This window comes from Phodopus roborovskii, unplaced genomic scaffold, assembly GCF_943737965.1.
Source record: "Phodopus roborovskii unplaced genomic scaffold, PHOROB, whole genome shotgun sequence".
In the NCBI taxonomy this organism is placed as follows: domain Eukaryota; kingdom Metazoa; phylum Chordata; class Mammalia; order Rodentia; family Cricetidae; genus Phodopus; species Phodopus roborovskii.
Genome location: NW_026126410.1, coordinates 24,357,496 through 24,375,762, shown reverse-complemented (window position 1 = coordinate 24,375,762; position 18,267 = coordinate 24,357,496). Strand labels below are relative to the sequence as shown.

The 18,267-nt window shown below is 42.3% G+C and overlaps 1 protein-coding gene across 3 annotated transcripts in view; it reads right to left on the bottom strand.

Moving 5' to 3' along the window:
* The window catches only part of Drosha (drosha ribonuclease III), a 103,315-nt gene that overhangs the window by 80,343 nt on the left and 4,705 nt on the right, over nt 1–18,267 (bottom strand). For all 3 annotated transcript variants that reach the window (XM_051182576.1, XM_051182574.1, XM_051182575.1), the window contains exons 4-10: nt 17,074–17,904; nt 16,077–16,169; nt 11,801–11,911; nt 11,351–11,582; nt 7,096–7,237; nt 5,706–5,860; nt 2,311–2,391 (exon numbers count right to left, since the gene is read on the bottom strand). In XM_051182576.1, coding sequence (XP_051038533.1) covers nt 2,311–2,391; nt 5,706–5,860; nt 7,096–7,237; nt 11,351–11,582; nt 11,801–11,911; nt 16,077–16,169; nt 17,074–17,904 — 1,645 coding nt within the window. The remainder of the gene's footprint in view (nt 1–2,310; nt 2,392–5,705; nt 5,861–7,095; nt 7,238–11,350; nt 11,583–11,800; nt 11,912–16,076; nt 16,170–17,073; nt 17,905–18,267) is intronic.

Genomic DNA, 18,267 nt, shown 5'->3' with positions numbered 1-18,267 from the left:
CAGATTCATTGGACAGCCAAAACCCACACCCAACAAGAGTGTTCTGGCCAATGACACAATGGCTCAAAATACTACAGACCAACTGGGGGCCCTGTAAGACACCTTAGCAAGTCCAGGCACATGCAAGCACTCCTGCTACTGGATCAGCAATGCAGCAGATCCTATAGCAGGGTCGGGAAAACGTGCCAAAAGGAATTCATGGCAGACCATACTGCAGGGTTGCAATGCTGGTCCCTGGACCTAGGCCAGGTCATCTGAAGTAAAGAATTACATGCCTTGGAAGGATGTGTGTGGTAGTGGTATAAGTGGAGTGTACCTGATTAGTATGGAAGGCCTGGCTTTAGGACACCAATCAATATGTGTTCAGACCTGCCGGTCATAAACTGGATCCTGTCAATCCCAACAAGCAATTAGGCTGAGTGGCACAGGCAACAATCCATCCCAAAGGAGGGTGGCATATTCAGAATCAAACACACAATAGCATCCAGCAACAGACAAGCTGTCTGGCACCTGGCCCAGATCCCTACTGGCTTCAACACTGTGGCATCAGCAGTCCTCTCTCCTCAGCTGATGACTACAGATGCAATGATGAAGGTGGAGGAGAAAGCTCAGGCCTGGTTTACAATCAGGTTAATTTAGAATGTGAATGCAAAGAAAACTGCATCCCAGACTTGCTCTGAAAGACCAATGAGGGGAAAGCACTCCAGCGAACCGTCCCATGGATGCCCCTGAACAGGTGCTCTAAATGGAAAAGGAAATAGCCTAAAGTTGCCCATAAGGAAAAAGACCAAAGGATGGAGAATGAAAAGGTCTTGGGAGAGACTTGCAACTGGGCTGGTGGGAGGGACTTAATGACGTCTTCATCAGTATGGTGACATCAGAGCAGCTATTATGGCACCAAACAGACAAAATGACTAGAGCAATCATGTCTGTTACCACACCATCCTGGAGGAGACAGGGTGGGTGCATGAGTGAAATGACCATGGTAACAAGAGGCAGAGGCTTTACGTGAACCCAACAGCACAGGCTTCACTTCACAAGAAAGAAGGCAGCTAAGCTAACCTTATGCTAGTGACCATCTATCCATATATGGCTGCTTACCACTGGCCCCACTCCTGAGAGCAACCTACTATTATTAGCAAGTCGGCTACCTAGGTCCCTTCTATCTGTACAAGGGCAAACAAGTAGAACATAGCCCATAGAATACAGCTGACACCACAGCTCAACTCAGGCTCTCATCCCAAAAAAGTCTTCTGCTTAGCTATAGGGAATGCAGTCGGCATGCAGGCCACAGCTGTTGGCCCACAGAACAGCTCCAGTGAGGTCACCCCCACCTACAAAGCCCCTTCTCCCAAGGCCCTGTGCTTCCTGAAAAGGGCTGCTCTGGTGATCAGGGGATGTGAGGGTATGTAGAGCGCTCCAGCTCTTCTGTCAAGCTGGCTTGATCAGGCCCACAAAGCAGCTGAACCACCCCCCTTTACTCTTGCCCCGATTCCTCTTCGCAGACACTGATCCCAGGCAGCAGGTCAGACAGGGAGAGATGCCCACAGATGAAACCTTGCCAAACTCCTCACTACACTCAGTGACCTCGGAACATTAACTAAGTAAATTATGAGGTGGTCTCATAGCTTTATTAGTGTATCAAGCAAGTTTTAAATAGAAATTAAGAACTTATATAGTCTGTGTGTTGGTATAATGTGTTGAATCATAAGATGGTAATCCTGGGATTAATGAAAATAACTTTTGAAACTGAAAGATAGTAAGGAGAGAAAAGGAAAAAAAAAAAAAATAGGAAACTAATCAAGAGAATAGTAAAGGTGTACTATCCCTTAAGTCAAGCTTACAGGGTTCCTGAGAAGCCAAGACCAGACTATACGGTCAATGGGAACTCAACAGTTGGTAGAGACAACGATCCTGACAAGTACTGTAGTGGAGATGAACTACCTGCAGATAGAAACAGGGCAGGTCCCCAGGGGAGAACATGAGCCTCAGGACTTGAATAAGAACATTCATAACCACCGATGAAAACAGGGCACTAATGCTGCTATAGTATGTCCAGTTTGAGAACACTTAATATAACTCAGATGACATACATGAACCCTCCAACCTCTTTTTAGTTTCTTTGACAACATTCTGTAGTATACTCAAAGCCCAATATCTTCCCTCCGTAACTGTCAGTAACAGAGCCTATAAGAGGGAACATGAAAAAATTACACTACATTATTTCATTTAATGGGAAAAGAATAACAATGGCATCTGTCTACTTGGGACTCCTTGGTGCTTACACAAATCATAACCCAAGCCGGTTACCTCTTCTCCGGGATAGATGCTGTGCCGAATTCCCGTGCGTCTGGCTTTGGCGCTGCATTTGCAAAGCGGCCCGTCATTCATCTGTCAGAAACAGAATGCAATTCAGTTTTATTGGGGGGAAAATCCACACAAGGGAGGCACAACGATGCCTCGGAAACTGTGAGGTTTAATGTCATGAGTACCGAGGCCTTGAAGAGGCTGTCATGGCTGGAAGATGAAACGGATGTTCCAAAGCTAATAAAGCTGCAAACTGTCTGTAATATATGATAAAGGGAAGCCGTATGACAACGCTGGAATCCCAAGTTACTTGTGCAGCCAAGCAGGAAATCAGTGTTCACTCTCATTGTCTCGAGCTCTCTGCAGCACTATCCTCTTTCTTATTACAGGGAAAATGATTCTACACACTGAGAGGCAAATGTACTTCATATCCTAAAGGTACACACAGGCTGCTTAGAAGATGACCTGCAGATTACATGTTTTAAAAACTAAAGTATGTATAAAGCACAGGGGAAGGGGTGTCCAGTAGAATAAAAACAAGACAAAACAAAAACCAAAGAAACCTTTGAATGCTAGACAGCTTAAAATACACCCTTTTCCACCTAGTTTCACTGGACCCTGTGTGCGAACAATGTTGAACACCTCTTGGAACAGTAAGTACCAAGCAGAAAAGAGGATAGAGACCATGAACTCAAGTAACATTTATTCTAGAAAAGAGAACAAATAGTACACTTAAATTCTGGAAGAAAAAGAAACTCCGTCTAAAGGCACAGAGCACTGGTGTGGTTGGCTAGGCAAGGCTTAAAGAGAAGAAACGACGTGCTGGGCAGCACAGAAAAACAAGATGGTATTTCCACATAGACCACTAGCATGCACGAGATAAAAAGGAAGCCTGTGTTACACTTGGAGACATGAAACCCTTTAAATAGAATGGATCATGTATTTGTGAAGACCAAACATGAGCTGAAATCAAGATTCAAAGAGCTGTAACAGCCAGTGTTGAGGCTGAAGACATAGCTCAGTTGTGTGTATATCTTTATACCTCAAGGTATAAAGATGGGAGTTCAGAGCCCCAGAGCCCACATAAACAAACGGCCAGGCAAGGTGGCATACACCTGGGACTCTAGCAACGGCAAGGTCCCTGGATGCTCACAAACCAGCTAGCTAGACAGATGAAGTTCCTGGCCAATGAGAAATTCTACTTCAAACAATAGGTAGAAGGTCCCTGAGGATTACACCTGTGTTCTCACCATCATGCACACACACAGGCACAGTTATTTACACGCATACTGAGAATTACACCTATGCTTGTGTTCTGTTCTTCATGGACACACTCAGGCACACACTTATTTACACACATACTGAGGATTACACCTGCACTTGTGTTCTGTCCTCCATGCACATGCAGAGACACTTAAGTAATCTAAAATTTAAAGCAGAAAAGAGGGGTGTGTCACTTATATGTAAACACTACACTATATTCATAATAGACTGCATCTGTGGATTTCGGTGTCCGTGCAGACCCTGGAACCAAAATCTCCTTAGATACGGAGGGGTGACTATATATTAAGTTATTTTTGAAGTTCTAGGGATTTGTAATTCATTGCATTCAATTAAAATATAAATGAAAATATCTCAATAAGACTTTGGCAAGAAACAGTAAAGTTAAACTCTTTTTAGTCTCTTGGGAAATCTAAAGCTCCCTGGAGGTACAGTAGAAAAATAATGTTACTATCTAAAAACCAGTGCTAGGAAATTATCTGAAGTAACAGCTGGCAAGTGAGAAGCTTTCTAACTTTCCTCCAACGGTCACAACCTACTCCTAGTGCCTGTGTTAGCTCCAGGGCACAGACAAACAGCCTCCATCCATTCTTCCCTTCCACTAGGCTCTATGCTCCCACATGGGCCCCTTCACAAGGCTCACAAATACTGAGGATAGTAACCAAGTACAACAAACAAAACAGTGAAACAGTGAACGCCAGGAGGTTGCACAGAACAGTAACATACATAAAGCAAGGCTGATACTTCCAGACTGAGAACAACCACCAGTGAAAAAGACCAGGTATGGAAAAAGCTTTCTTTTAGGGCAGAAAGAAAAAAAAAAAAAATGTTCTAAAATTAGATCGGAGTGATGGTGTACAATTCTGAAAAGCAACAATGGACTACAGCTTCTAGTAATATGAAATGCAACCCCTTACTTCTGAATAGAAAGGAAACTGCTAAATGTAATAGCACCTTAGGAATAGCAGGGCTCCGTGAGCACAAAAAAAAAAAATGTACATAGTGCACAAACAGATATGCAGGCAAAATACCCATACACTTAACATAAAACAAATAATAAAAATTTTAAAAGCCTTTAAAATAGCTGTTATCTAACAAAAATCAGAACAAAATTCCAATTAATACTGAATGGTATGAACTTATTCACAAACTTTAACTGGTAAGTTATCATCCAGAGCAAGTAGGGACACATCTTACTATGTGTAACAAATTTATATTCATAAAAGACACATTTTTTATATGGCCCTAGTTTTTCTAAGATACAAATCTGCTACTATAAAGATACCATTTTTAGAGCCACACCCAGTGGCACAGGTCTGTAACCCAGCACTCAAGAGGCAAGCCAAAACTACATAGTGAGATCCTATCTCAACAATAAATATATATGTACAGACATTGTTTTTATTAAATATTACTTCAAAATAAAATATCAAAAATGTTTAAATGTTCTAGCTGTTATGTCATTAGCTCACATGCTTAACCAAGGAGTGAATTTACAAAAACTCATGAATGTTACCAACTAAAACAAATGATACACAGAATGAGTCAGTTCAAGTTTGGAGAGGTAGCTCAGTGGTTAATAGCATTGACTGCTCTACCAAAGTTCCTGGGTTCAATTCCTAGCACCCACAGGGCAGCTTACAACTGTATGTAATTGAGTTCTGGGGGACCCAACACCCTCATGCAGACATAAATGCAGATAAAACATCAATGCACATAAAATTTTAAAAATTAATAATAAAAAAAGACATACAGGACATCCCACAAAGAATGGTTTTGTTCACTATTTAGCAGCAAGATGAAAGACCCACACTTCTCCCTTGTCCTGCCATTCCTCTTCTTCCTCCTACTGCAGAGTTAATTAACAGCACTACTATCCTGTTCCCAACAAGGAACTTACAAACACCATCAATGTGATTCAAGGAACAGATGTTCTGTGCTCACACTTTGCAGCTAAACTCTGAAGCCGAAAGGAAATAGCTCTGAAAAATGATACACAAGCCCTGGGAGTAAAGGTCCATTTCTATACCAGCCAACATGCATCTTCTCAGCCCTGGGTCGTAAACGTGATGTGTGGGTTCGCAAACTTCGCAGCAAAAGCATAAAAACACTCCCACCTGGCCTGGGTCGTTGTACCAGAGTTCATCATGCAGCCGGTCAGGGTGGGCCTTTTTGCGTTTAATCTCTGCGATGACATCAAACACCTCGGAGTCTGAGCTGCTTGAGCAGGTGCTCTCTTCATCAGACTCACATTCAGATTCACTGGAACTCTCTAGCAGAAAGCAAGAGAAAACACAGCAGAAGTTCATGAACTTAACAAAAGGTGATGAGGGACTTCCAAATGCCCTAAACCTCAAAGGTAAGGGGCAGCTGAGATCACTGTTTACTGATCTAGTAAATTTTTGAGGGGTTATTTGACACCAATCACGACTAAACAATGCCATGAAAAACAGACAGTTCATAATGCTAAGAAACTACAGATTTTTATAAAGAAAATGAGAATAATGACTGAATAACATAATAATAGTGATTTCACACTTTTAAAATGATATCAATTCAATAAAGAATTAGTCCACTATGAGCCAGAAATTCAGTGGTGACTTCACAGAAGAGGCACTTGTGACTCAGGCCCTGGACAGGAGAGGAGACTGACGGCAGGGAAAGAAGAGGGGTCGTGAGGTCAGGACATGGCGACGGGACTGGAAAACAGGGATCCTGAGTCGGGTCACTTAGCTTCTGAGTCTATGATTTTGCCACTACTGTAGAACATGAGACAAAATTAATCTGGGCGAGGTACCGGCATATGGAATGTCCTGGGATCACTTCCACCTTCTGGCTTAGACCAAGTCAATAACATCTGAGCATGGCATCCTGTTAGGGGCCAAGGACACAAAGCAGCAAAAAGCATTTCTATCTTCAAAGGTAATACCACCGGCACATCGTGCAGCCTGTAATTCTAGCACTCCAGGGCTGAAGCAGGAGGACCACCACTGACTTTAAGTCTGGCCAGGGCAAGATTAAACTTAGGGCTACCAAGACTGCAGAATGAGAGCCTCCCAAAAAAAACTGGAGTGGAAAATCTTACCAGCTACTTCAAACCTCAGAACTGACACTTTAAAAAGACATTTATGTGAGTAGGTAGAAGCCTTCACACAGGGCTGATGCTTCCTCATCACACAAGGAACACTCAGAATGGAAAGAGCCAGTAAGTACCACCTCCCCATTTTAAGGGTGCAGGAAGAGATTCTGCTTTTAGAGGAATGTTGGAACATAATACTTTCTGATTATAAAGCTAGATAGCTCTGCAAGAGAAGCACTTGTTAGCCCACCCTAGAAAATGGCATCTTAGATATTCTGGAGCATAACTGAGAAAACAGGACCACATATTTGCTGGCTATAGCTCAGAAAAATAAAAGGAAAAAGAAAATATTTTCAGCTGGGACTCTGAAGGCTATTTCCCCAGTATCAAGTAGTAATAACGGAGCAGACGTGGGCTCCTACACTCACCTAAATCTTCATCTAGTTTTGTCTTCGGAGGTTCCCACGGAGGCCGAGCAGCTTTGGCCTTCTCTTGCCTGTTCCCCAACTCTTCCTCAAATTTGTCATATAAGTCACGGAGCCTACTTGTTCCAACAACAGTAGAATCTCCCTTTTCAAAGTAAAGGAGCAATAAATATGAGAAACCACATCAATAATCACCATGTTAAGAACCTTTAACTACAAGATGCCATTTTTAAAGCCCCAATACAATCAATATCTGAAATGGAAAGAGCCACACATTGGTAGTGAGACTGAGCCAAACAAACACTGTTGGGGCCCATAAATATGGCTTCACTTCATCTTGGCTTAAGGTCAGAGAGTTCCAAACTATCCTTACTCTCCCAAGGTTAAAGTTGTCAGACCTAAGGGTCTAAGGCGTGGCTACTGTAGGATATTTGGTGGATGTCTTATCTAGATAACAAGAAACTTGATCTGAGATGTGGATGTCTTATCTAGATAACAAGAAACTTGATCTGAGGTGTGGTTGCTCTTAACCCTTAAGGCCAGATAATGAGAGATTTATTCTAAGGCATGGTTACCAAACATTTGGAAAATTAAGGAAGAAAGTGTTTCTTCCTTAATCATGATAGAAGTCTTTTGCTATTTCCCCCTTTTTAGTTGGGGTTTATAAGAATGTTGAAGAATAAACTTGGCACATTCAATATTCACTGGATTGCCCTTCTGACTCTATTTTGTCTCTCTCTCTTCCTTAGCATCTTTACCTGCTGTTTCTCAATCCACACTTCCCCTCTCAGGCACGAAGATGGGTTCATACAGACTGGCACCACAAAGATGGGCTACTACAGATTGGTGCCGCAATGTGGGGCTACTACAGGGGACATTACAACACACTGCTTGTCTGGAAGTTTGGATAAATGAACTTCACCAACATTGAGCAGCACAGGAACTGTTTACCTATGCCCATTAGATGTGACAAAAAGAAAGTCTCCTCCCCTCCTCTCTCTGCCACAAGCATACCCAACAAATAAGCACAGGACTTCTACACCACAGTCCAAGAGGAAGTCCTCTGCTGTACTCTCCTTCCAGAACGACCTAATAACCTCAAAATGTAAAAAGCAGACATTCCATATATAAAAATAAAACTAAGGCAAATGAATCATCTGCCACTCAGAAAAGGAAGTGACTCCTTTTTATTAGTCCCTCCTCATTCCCACGACTACTGCTGACTTGACAGCTCTGGCATTCTTAGTACCTCCTCTGTGTACCGTGCCTTAACTGTGCCTTGGAGGTCAGAAGAGGGTGACGAAGTTAAAGACAGTTGTGAGCTGCCACCTGAATGCTAGGAATTGGACCTGGATCCACTGTTAGGAGCTCCCGATGCTTTTAACCACGGAGTTTTCTCTAGCTCCCTTTTCTTACATCATTAAAGGTATATTACTAGAAGGGACACCGGTAAGACCCCTGAAGTCCAGCATTTGCCTTTGAATCTTATTGTCTCTGGCAGAGGTGGTAAGAATGCCAGGGCTGTCACAGCAAAGAGTCTTGGGAGTGAGAAGAAATACAAATGCTACCAAGAGTGAGGAACCCACAGAGATGTTAAGCAATGAAACCAGAACTTCTGCTCCATAGCCATGAACAACCTCTACCAGCCATTTAATGAATGAAAAAACAAAACACTTTCTCCAGAGCTCCAGAAAGGAACATATTACCCTGACACCTAGATTTACACAATGAAATCCAAGCTGAACTTCGGAGCCCTGGAGCTATGAAATGATAAACACTTGTTTTTGAAGCCACCACTTTAAAGCTTTGTCATGGCAGCAATGGGAAACAAATTCCATGGAGGGGAGTGATGCAGCTCTGGCAAAGAGATGAAAGGGGGAGGGCTGAAGAGATGGCTCAGTGGCTAAGAGCACTGACTGCTCATCCAGAGGACCCAGGTTCAATTCCCAGTACCTACATTGCAGGTTACAACTCCAGTTCCAGGGGACCCAACACCCAAGGCAAAACACCAATGCATATTAAAAAAAAATAAAAAATAAATTTAAAAAAGCCAACAAAATAAAATTTACAAAAAGAGATATGAAAGGAACACTTGGCAAGTCCATGCCCTGTGTATCTTATTTGCAGACATAGGTAAGAACACAATTCTAGAACTGTGGAGGATTCTCAAGACAGCATCAGAATGCTACCTGAGCCAATGTCTTCCCTCTGCACACCTTGTAAGAAAACTAAGCCAACTCACTCAAGTAGCAGTATTTTCCTATGGCAGCAAGTCTCATTAACAGAACACTGACATCCTGCCACAGACATTGTAATAATTAATTAGGACAACATTAGAAACCTGGAATAAAATGTCAGCACTAAGAAAGTGCTCTGCACATACACTTTCCCTTTGCTACATAACATGAACTATCTGACTTACAAGCTTGCTCCAACTTATCTCGTATCATTCCACTCTCACAGATTCTCAAGTCCTTTTCTTCCAAAGACAGGGCAATCTTCCAAGTTCCCCATTGAACTCCAAGGGTCCCAAAGCAATAACTATTCAGTAGAAGCTGTGTTTCAGGGCCAGCAAGAGGGCTTGGCAGGTAAAAGCACTTGTTACTGGGCCTGACTGCCTGAGTTCAAGCTCACACCTTCTTGGTAGATAGAGGACCTGTGAGATGTTGCTCTCAGGCAGCCATGCCATTATAAAGATACAATCGTTATCCTATTTCATATTATGCTGCCAGGATTCCTGGGATACATGTTTCAAAACTTTGCATGAGCTACTCAATACTTCATTGTAAGACAGACTATGTAGAAGATGATTTTGTTCAACTATAAAGTAGAACCTAAGTTTTCTGAGCACACTGAGGCAGAGTTGGGTTAACCATGACTATAATGGTGTTATAGTAACTGTAATACTATAATGGTGTTACTGAGATGTAGCCCTGTCCTAAGTCAAGGAGCATCTCTATTTTCATGAAATCCCAAACAGTAAACCTAACCTCATGCACTAAATCTCACACAGACAACTTCTTTGGCCCTAACTCTGTAGTACTGATTCATTTATTAATAAACCTTGTATCAAACAGTCAATAAGAACCTAATTTATAATTAGTGGGGTTGGCATAATCTTTACAGAGAAGAAACACAAACAAGAAAGAAGATGAAAGAAAATAAAGATGAAGAAAAATGAAGAGAATTAAGTATGTGGAGAGCTGAGTCCACCATAGATAGCAATGGTAGTGCCCACAGCTGAGAGAAACAGGAGCTCATCCCAAGTGCTATTATGCACATGGAGTCCCCACTATGACACAGGAAAGGTGACCGAATGGGTCCTGTTACCCAAATCAACCAAGATGTCCTGGAAACTTCCTATGGCTAGTGATCTTTTGGTCAAGGAAAACACAACACACAACACACACACACAGAGAGAGAGAGAGAGAGAGAGAGAGAGAGAGAGTGTGTGCCATAGACTAGTTATAGATGAAAAGTCATGAAACTACCAGTATTTAGGTCAATAGCATCAAAGGATGCAGAATGCTTATTTAGGCTACTATACTCTTGGCCTTTGGTGTTTTTAAAATACCCTTGCTCTGCAACTGTGATCCTCAATTTGAGGTGATTTCCCCTCAAACTGTGGTTTGAATGAGAAATGCCATCCCAATAGGCTCATAAATAAACACTTGGTCCCCAAGCAGTGGCGCTGTTTGGGGAAGTCAGGGAACCTTTAAGAGTTACAGACTCTGGGGGTAGGCTGTGAATGTTTAACCTCACACTGCCTCCAGTTCCTGCTCTTTGCTTCCTACATGGCGCTGAGATCTTTTCTACACCATATTACTGTGAAGACACCCGATCTTGTCTGCTCTCAGAAGACACGCAGGCAAAGGCCTGCTTAATACTGGATTGCTGTGCTCAGCTTCTTGCTCCAGCCAGCTGCTGCCATGCTGGGTCCCTGCCATTTTGGACTCTAATCCTCTGAAACCACAAGCCAAAATAATTTTCTCCTTTAAGTTGTTTCCAGTCATGGTATTTTTTATCGTAACTGATCCAGGGAACAGATGGCCACGTTTGAAGGCAGTTTTGGTTGTCATCCCTGGGGAGCAATGCTACAAATAGCAAATGGATAGGACCTACAGATGATGCTAATACAATACAAAATATAGGCAACAATACAATACACAGGCAATTCCCACAAAGAATGATCTGCCCAAATGCCAAGAGCGCTGCCCTGGGAAAACCCTAGTCCACATGGTGTCTACTTTGTACCTACCACCTGATCCATGGGGTCACTGGAGTAATAGCTTTCTGAATGTGTGCACCGAATCCACACAGGCTTAAGCAGTTCCTCGTCATCCTCCTCATTTCTGTCAGGAGGCGCCTCCTCAGGCTCTTTGTCTTTGATGCAAGTGTAGCTCTTCTCTTTGCCAGAGCTCTGGCTATCACTCCATCTGTCTTTTTCCTCCTCCCAGCGAGCTCTCTTCTTCTCCCGGCTTGGAGAACGACTTCAAAGGGGAGAGGAGAGAAGAGCTGATTATTAAAACAACACTGCATCATCTACACTACCTGGTGCACTTTCCACCTACACACAAATGCCATGCCAAGGCAAAACACCAACTTTCACAAAACCCGTGATTCCCAAATGCCAGTCTGCTAGAATCACAATCACCTGGTTTATCTGTTCAAAAACACAAATTCCCAGGCCCACCCCAGGTTCGCTTACTGATTCACAGTCTCCGGGGGTGGTACCCAAGTGTCTGTATTTTTTGTAATCTCCCCAGGTGATTCTGGTGTACACCCAGCAGGTTCAGGAGCAACTGGTAAACCATAGTTCCTAAAAGAAAAGGTTAGAAAGTATTTGCAAATCTCTACCTATGAACAATTTCATCAATGAAAATACTAGCTTTGAATCTTTCACATACTGCTTTACACACACACACAAAATTAAGCTCCCTAAAACATTGCCTACATTTAGCTATGGATTTAGCCTGACAAGTAATCTGGGTAAAGCAGTACTAACACATCTCCTACCCTCTAGAAAAGCAGACTTGAGTATTATTACTCAATCTAGAGTAGATTCTAACTTAAGTCTATTAAGTTTAGATAAAAGCTAAAATTCCTCCAAAAAGATACCTAGTAAGAATAGCCACACTATTAAATCAGTGGCCACCACACTGTCCAACTAATAGTTACTACTATCCAAGAAAGTTTACCTCTAGATCACAGTCAAAATTCTTTTGAGACAAGCACGGAGGCTCATGCCTGTAATCTCAGCACATGGGAGGCAAAGCTAGGAAGCCTGTTTCAAGTTCTAGGCCTCCCTGACACACAGTAAGCTCCTTGCCAGCCTGGGACCAGATCTGAGACCCTGTCTCAAACTGCTAAACTTCTATAACTGCTAAACACACATTACAGCATGCATCACAAAGTTCTAGTCAAAACGAAACATATGGGGCCATGAGATTGTTGTGGATTATTGTAACTATGTAAAGATGTGCTACATTTGCTTATGTTGCAGAATATTATTTTAATTGTGTAAAGGTGTGTTATATTTTTTTCTGCTGTCTTTGTTAACCATGTAATGATGTGACATTTGTTTCTGCCGAGTATGTTTAATTATGAAAACATGTGTTGCATTTGTTTCACCTTGAGGACCTAACACACCAGATTAGTCTAATGAAGAGCTGAATGGTCAATAGCTAGCCAGAAAAGGAGTAGGCGGGGCAGGCAGACAGGGAGAATAAGGGAGAAAGAATGAAGATGCCTGGGGCCAGCAAGGCAGCAAGCAGTCAGCAGTCACTGAGTAAGATATGCAGAAAAAAAAGGTAAAAAGCCCTCAGGAAAAACATAGATGAAGAGAAACAGGTTAATTTAAGTTAAAGGAAAAGAAAAAAAGAAAAAAAAAAAAAACTAGCCAGAAATAAGCATAAGCTAAGACCAAGCATTCATAACTAGTTAAGTTTCTGTGTCATGATTCAGAAGTTGATTGGAGGCCCTAAAGAAAAAGCCTGGTGCATGAGATGGCTTAACAAGTAAAGGTGCTTACTGCCTAACAAGTGTAATTAATCCCCAGATACCACAGGATGAAAGGAAAGAACCCACATCCAAACACTGTCTTCTGACTTCTACATGCACACTCACACCACACACATACACACAAGTGCACACATACATGCATGCACACACACACCACACGCACCCACACAGGCATGCTCACACACAAGTGCACACGAATGCATGCATGAGCACGCACACACACACACACACAAACACACAAAATGTGGGTTCACTGTAGAAAAAGAAAGCATAAACTGGGTTTATTGGTATATGCCTATAATCCCAGCACTCAGGAAGCAGAGGAAGATTGCTGCCAATTTTGAGTTGGACAGAGTGACATGGTAAGACCCTGTCTCAATAACAAAAAATAAAAGATAAAAATAAAAAGCAAAAAAAGATAACACATGAACACATAACAAAAACTACCTAAACACTCATAGATAACAACCATATGCCACGAATGTCTTTAAACAGGCCTAATCAGGAATGTGTTTGATTTTAACACATGTATATTTGAACCATAAAGAACCACGGTTCTGTTCTGCTTTTGTTCTTTATTCTTTGGAGGCTGGATCTTGTGTAGCCCAGGCTGGCCTCAAACTTACTGGTTAGCTGAGAATAGCTTCGAGATCTTTCTGCTTTCACTCAAAAGTGCTGGGATTACAGGGTGAACAATCACTCATTTTTAATCTCTTATGTAGATACCATAATTGAACAAATCTAACACTAGTCATGTAGGTAAACATTTCCCCAGCTGTGAACACCCCTACATTTTCTTTGCACATCTGTCAGATCAATTACCAAAGTGTGTGTGCTGTTTTTTAGTCCTATCTCCATATACCTAGAACCATTTTAAACTACCATCAAAAACACATGCAAGTTCCTATTTCCACACCTCATCAAAATAGTCCCTTTAAAATCTTTGTCATTCTAATAAAAAAGTAAATTACCTCACAATTTTTTACTAACTAAATTTTATCTGATAACTGCATACTAGTATGTAATGCATTCTGAATATTCTACCTCCTACCCTCTATTATAAAACTATGAAGTGAACTGGGATCGATATGTAAAATAAGAAAAAAATAAATTTTTTACAAAAAAAAAAAATTTATCCTGTGACAAAAAAACAAATAAAACTATGGAGTGCTTCAGGAATTTACATGTCATCCTTGCACAGGGGCCATAATTTCTGGTACATTTCAACTCTTTTGGCATCTGAGCTGCTCAAGCAAGTCCACAACTAGTATCAATGATATGACCACTTCTTTTGTGAACATTCTGATCATAATGTTATTGCCCCACATTGACCTCATTTTCTTATCTTTCTTTATGTCTCTGCCACTCACAATAAAGAGCACCAGATCTCAGAGTGATGACTGGCTATTTGCCCCCTGCTCCAACATATCTGATCCTCACTGTCACTGCCATGATCTAGGTCAGTGGTCCTCAACCTTCCCAATGCTTCGACCCTTTAACACAGTTCCCTGTGCTGTGGTGACCCCAACCATAAAATTATTTTCATTGTTATTTCATAACTGCAATTTGCTACTGATGAATTGTAAATACTTTTGGAGACAGAGGTTTGGCAAAAGAGGTCACAACCCAGATTGAGAAGCACTGATCTAGCCCATCAGGATCACTCCCTCCTGTAGAGTACTACAGCTGTCTAATAACAGCTCATCTCCTGACATCCCCAGCTGACTGTCTCAGAATCTCAGAGCACTTCTCTACACCACTAAGTCCTTTACACATGCTCTTCTCGCTTCCCCTACAGTCCTGGCATCAGTAAATTCCTCTATACTACATCTTCCAGTGCTGGCTTCCTCAAACTCAAGTGATCATCCTGTGTCACATTCCCAAATGTTGGAACAATTGTGAGCCACCACACTCAGCTTCTTAAATAATGTTTTCTGCTTTTCTAATTGCTACCTGTGGTAGTTTGAAATGTAATTGGTTCTATAATCTCAGAGAGTGGCATTATTAGGAGGTGTGGCTTTGTTGGAGTGGGTATGGCCTTGCTGGAAGAAGTGTGTCATTGTAGGGGTGGGCTTGGAGGTTTCCTATGCTCAGAGTACCAACACAGTAATTGAACTGAATTCCTGGTCAAGACACATGTACACCATATTTGCCTGCATGCTCCCTGACATGCATGATGATAATGGACTGAACCTCTGAACTGGAAACCACCATCTCAACTTAAGTTTTGCTTTGTAAGTGCTTCCATGGTCATGGGTCTCTTCTCAGCAACAGAAAAGTGTAACTAAAACACTAGCTACTTCTAAAATCAAGTGCTCACATAATTTTATACAGTAACCATTCATTTGGGACTTATTTTAGGATTGGCTCTAAGTGTTTAATGTATATCAAACACTTCACCAGTCAATAATGAAAATATAACTACTCTTATTTTATGTAAAATTAATGGCTTAGAAAGGTTGGAAAACTTCACAAATAACAAAGCCCAGGGAACTACTGATCAACCTCCAATCTGTCAGACTCCAAGTCTGCCCATGATCTAAGACAGATGTGCTTTTTTAACACAGAATTGATGCTTTAAATATAGCAATCACAATCATGGTGTCCACTTGCTAAAGGGGGTATAAGTGAACACTTGGCTCTTTTCTCTGAGACAAGTAAATTTAAGAACATAATAATGAATAAATGTTAAGGGTTTTTAATCTAGCCTTATAGTTCACAGTTTTAGAGCACTGTGGATGGATGAAATAAACATAAATACACACACACACACACACACACACACACACACCTTTCTAATTTGGGGACACTTATGAAGACTTGCCTCAAACACCAACAGTATTAGTGCTGGTAGTGCTGGGTTTCTTATTTTCCAGGCCACCCTGGCCAGAGCTGAATAGACTTGGCAGACAGTTGCATATACAGAAATGTGAATTGTAAGAGATAATCCTACAGGTACTTACCTCCCAGATCTCTTATATTCTTTTTTGTAGGACCTTTCTGGAGATGGTGACCTACGGTTTTCCCGGTGCCTGTGTCTCTCTCGCTCCCGCTCTCTTAGAAGAAATAACACACAGAGCTGTTTTCAGCAAAGACTCACTCTCCTCACTGAGCTTCCTCTAAAGAAATAGCCCACGCCTAAGGAAATCCTAGGGGTTCTTCCTACCTATGCCTCCCCGGTTAATTAAAGGGATGAGCACAGTCTACACAGGCAGTTTCAGAAGTCATCGCTCACACTAAGTGCTAAACAGAAGTCTACCCAAATCTTTTCAAGACTTAATGAGCTAACCCTACAGTAAAAGCATCCTAGGCTACCTTAACCTACTGATTTCTAGAAAACTCTATTTACTTAATGTAGACTAAAACTCATATAGTCAAGATTAGAACAAGAAATTTTAGAATGCCTTTCAAAAACTGTGTGTGTGTGTGTGTGTGTGTGTGTGTGTGTGTGTGTGTGTGTTTGTGTGTTGAGACAGGGAATCTCTATGTAGCTCTGGCTGTCCTAGAACTTGCTTTGTAGACTAGTCAGTCTAGTCTCAAACACAGAGATTGACATGCCTTTGCCTCCCAACTTTTGGGATTAAAGGAGTGTACCACCACAACCCAACTTACAGCCTGTTTTTCTTTACAATTTATTGACTTCTCAGTCTCTCTTCTAAAAAGTATAAATCTTTTTTTTTTTTTTTTTTTTTTTTTTTAACAAATCATAGAGTACCTGCCAGGTAGTGGTGGCAGCAGTGACACATGTATTTACTCCCAGCACTGGGAAGGCAAAATAACAGGCAGATCTCAGTGAGTTTGAGGCCAGCTTGGTCTACTGAACAAGTTCTAGGACAGCCATGGCTACATAAAGAAACTCTCTCTCAAAAGAAAAAAAAAAAGTTCACAAGAGTCTATTTGTCTACAGACCCATGCAAATTGGCCATGTCTGTCTTTACTCAACTCTACTTGTGGGTCTACCTGCTCCTTTCGTAGCTACGGTGGCGAGATGGCGACCTCCCCCGGTCATACTCTGACCGGTAGCGGCTATCGGGTCTTCTCCTTTCAGGGCTGCGGCCTCGCTCCCGGCGCTCCAGGGATCGATGCCTCTCACCACGCCCATGACTGTGATCTCGGTGCCGGTGGTCATCATAATGCTTAAGCCTTTCTGGGGACCTTCTCTCACTCTGAGCCTTTGGGAGTGAGTATGGAGGGAGATGTCTAAAATGAGGACTACTGCTATTATTAGCACTGGGTGGGAAGGAACTGGAGTTATTCTGAAAACTGTTGAAATTGGGAGGTGGGAAACTGTGGGAGTAGCCAGGAGGGTACTGATAATTAACCTGCTGGGGCATGACAGGAGGGGGTGGAGGGTGGGGCATGGAAGGCGGGGGTACCATGAAGGGGAAAGTGCCTTGTCCAGGAGGTGCTCCAGAAGCTGGTGGGTTATTAGGGCAAGGCATTGGAGGGGGCATGGGCGGAAAACAGGGAGGAACGGGGAAAGGGTGTCTCATCTGATGGTTGGGGTAAGGGGGTCTAACTGGGCAGGGTGGGACAGGGCCTTGCGATGACGGTGGCATGGGTGGAGGGTAAGGTACAAAGTCTGGTCGTGGAGGCATAAAATTGGGGGCTTGAGAGTTCGAGAACGTGCTAGAAGGGGCACTTGGAGGTTCATATTGATATTGCACAGGAGGCTGCTGCGGATGAAGAAGTCTCAGATTTTGAGGCCTGAAAGATGGTGCTGAGGGTCTGGCTCCATGTCCTCCTCGTCCTCGGGGACACCCTCTTCCTGGGTGGAACGACATTCTATGACTTTTTAGAAAAAAAGGAAAGAGAAATCAAAACATGAGTCTCACCAAGATCCACACTGTGGAAAGAGAAGTGACTCCTGCAAGTTGTCCTATAACCTCTACACACACACACACACACACACACACACACACACACACACACGCAAGCACACACACACATGCTGGAATTTTAAAGTAATCTTAAAAAAAAAAAAAAAAAAAAAAAAAAAAACCCTCCATGGCAGCAGGTGGTGATGGCACACACCTTTAACTCCAGCACTCTGCAGAGGCAGGGATCTCTGAGTTCAAGGCCAGCCTGGTCTACAGAGTGAATTCCAGGACAGCCAGGGATACACAGAAAAACCCTGTCCCAAAACAAAACATA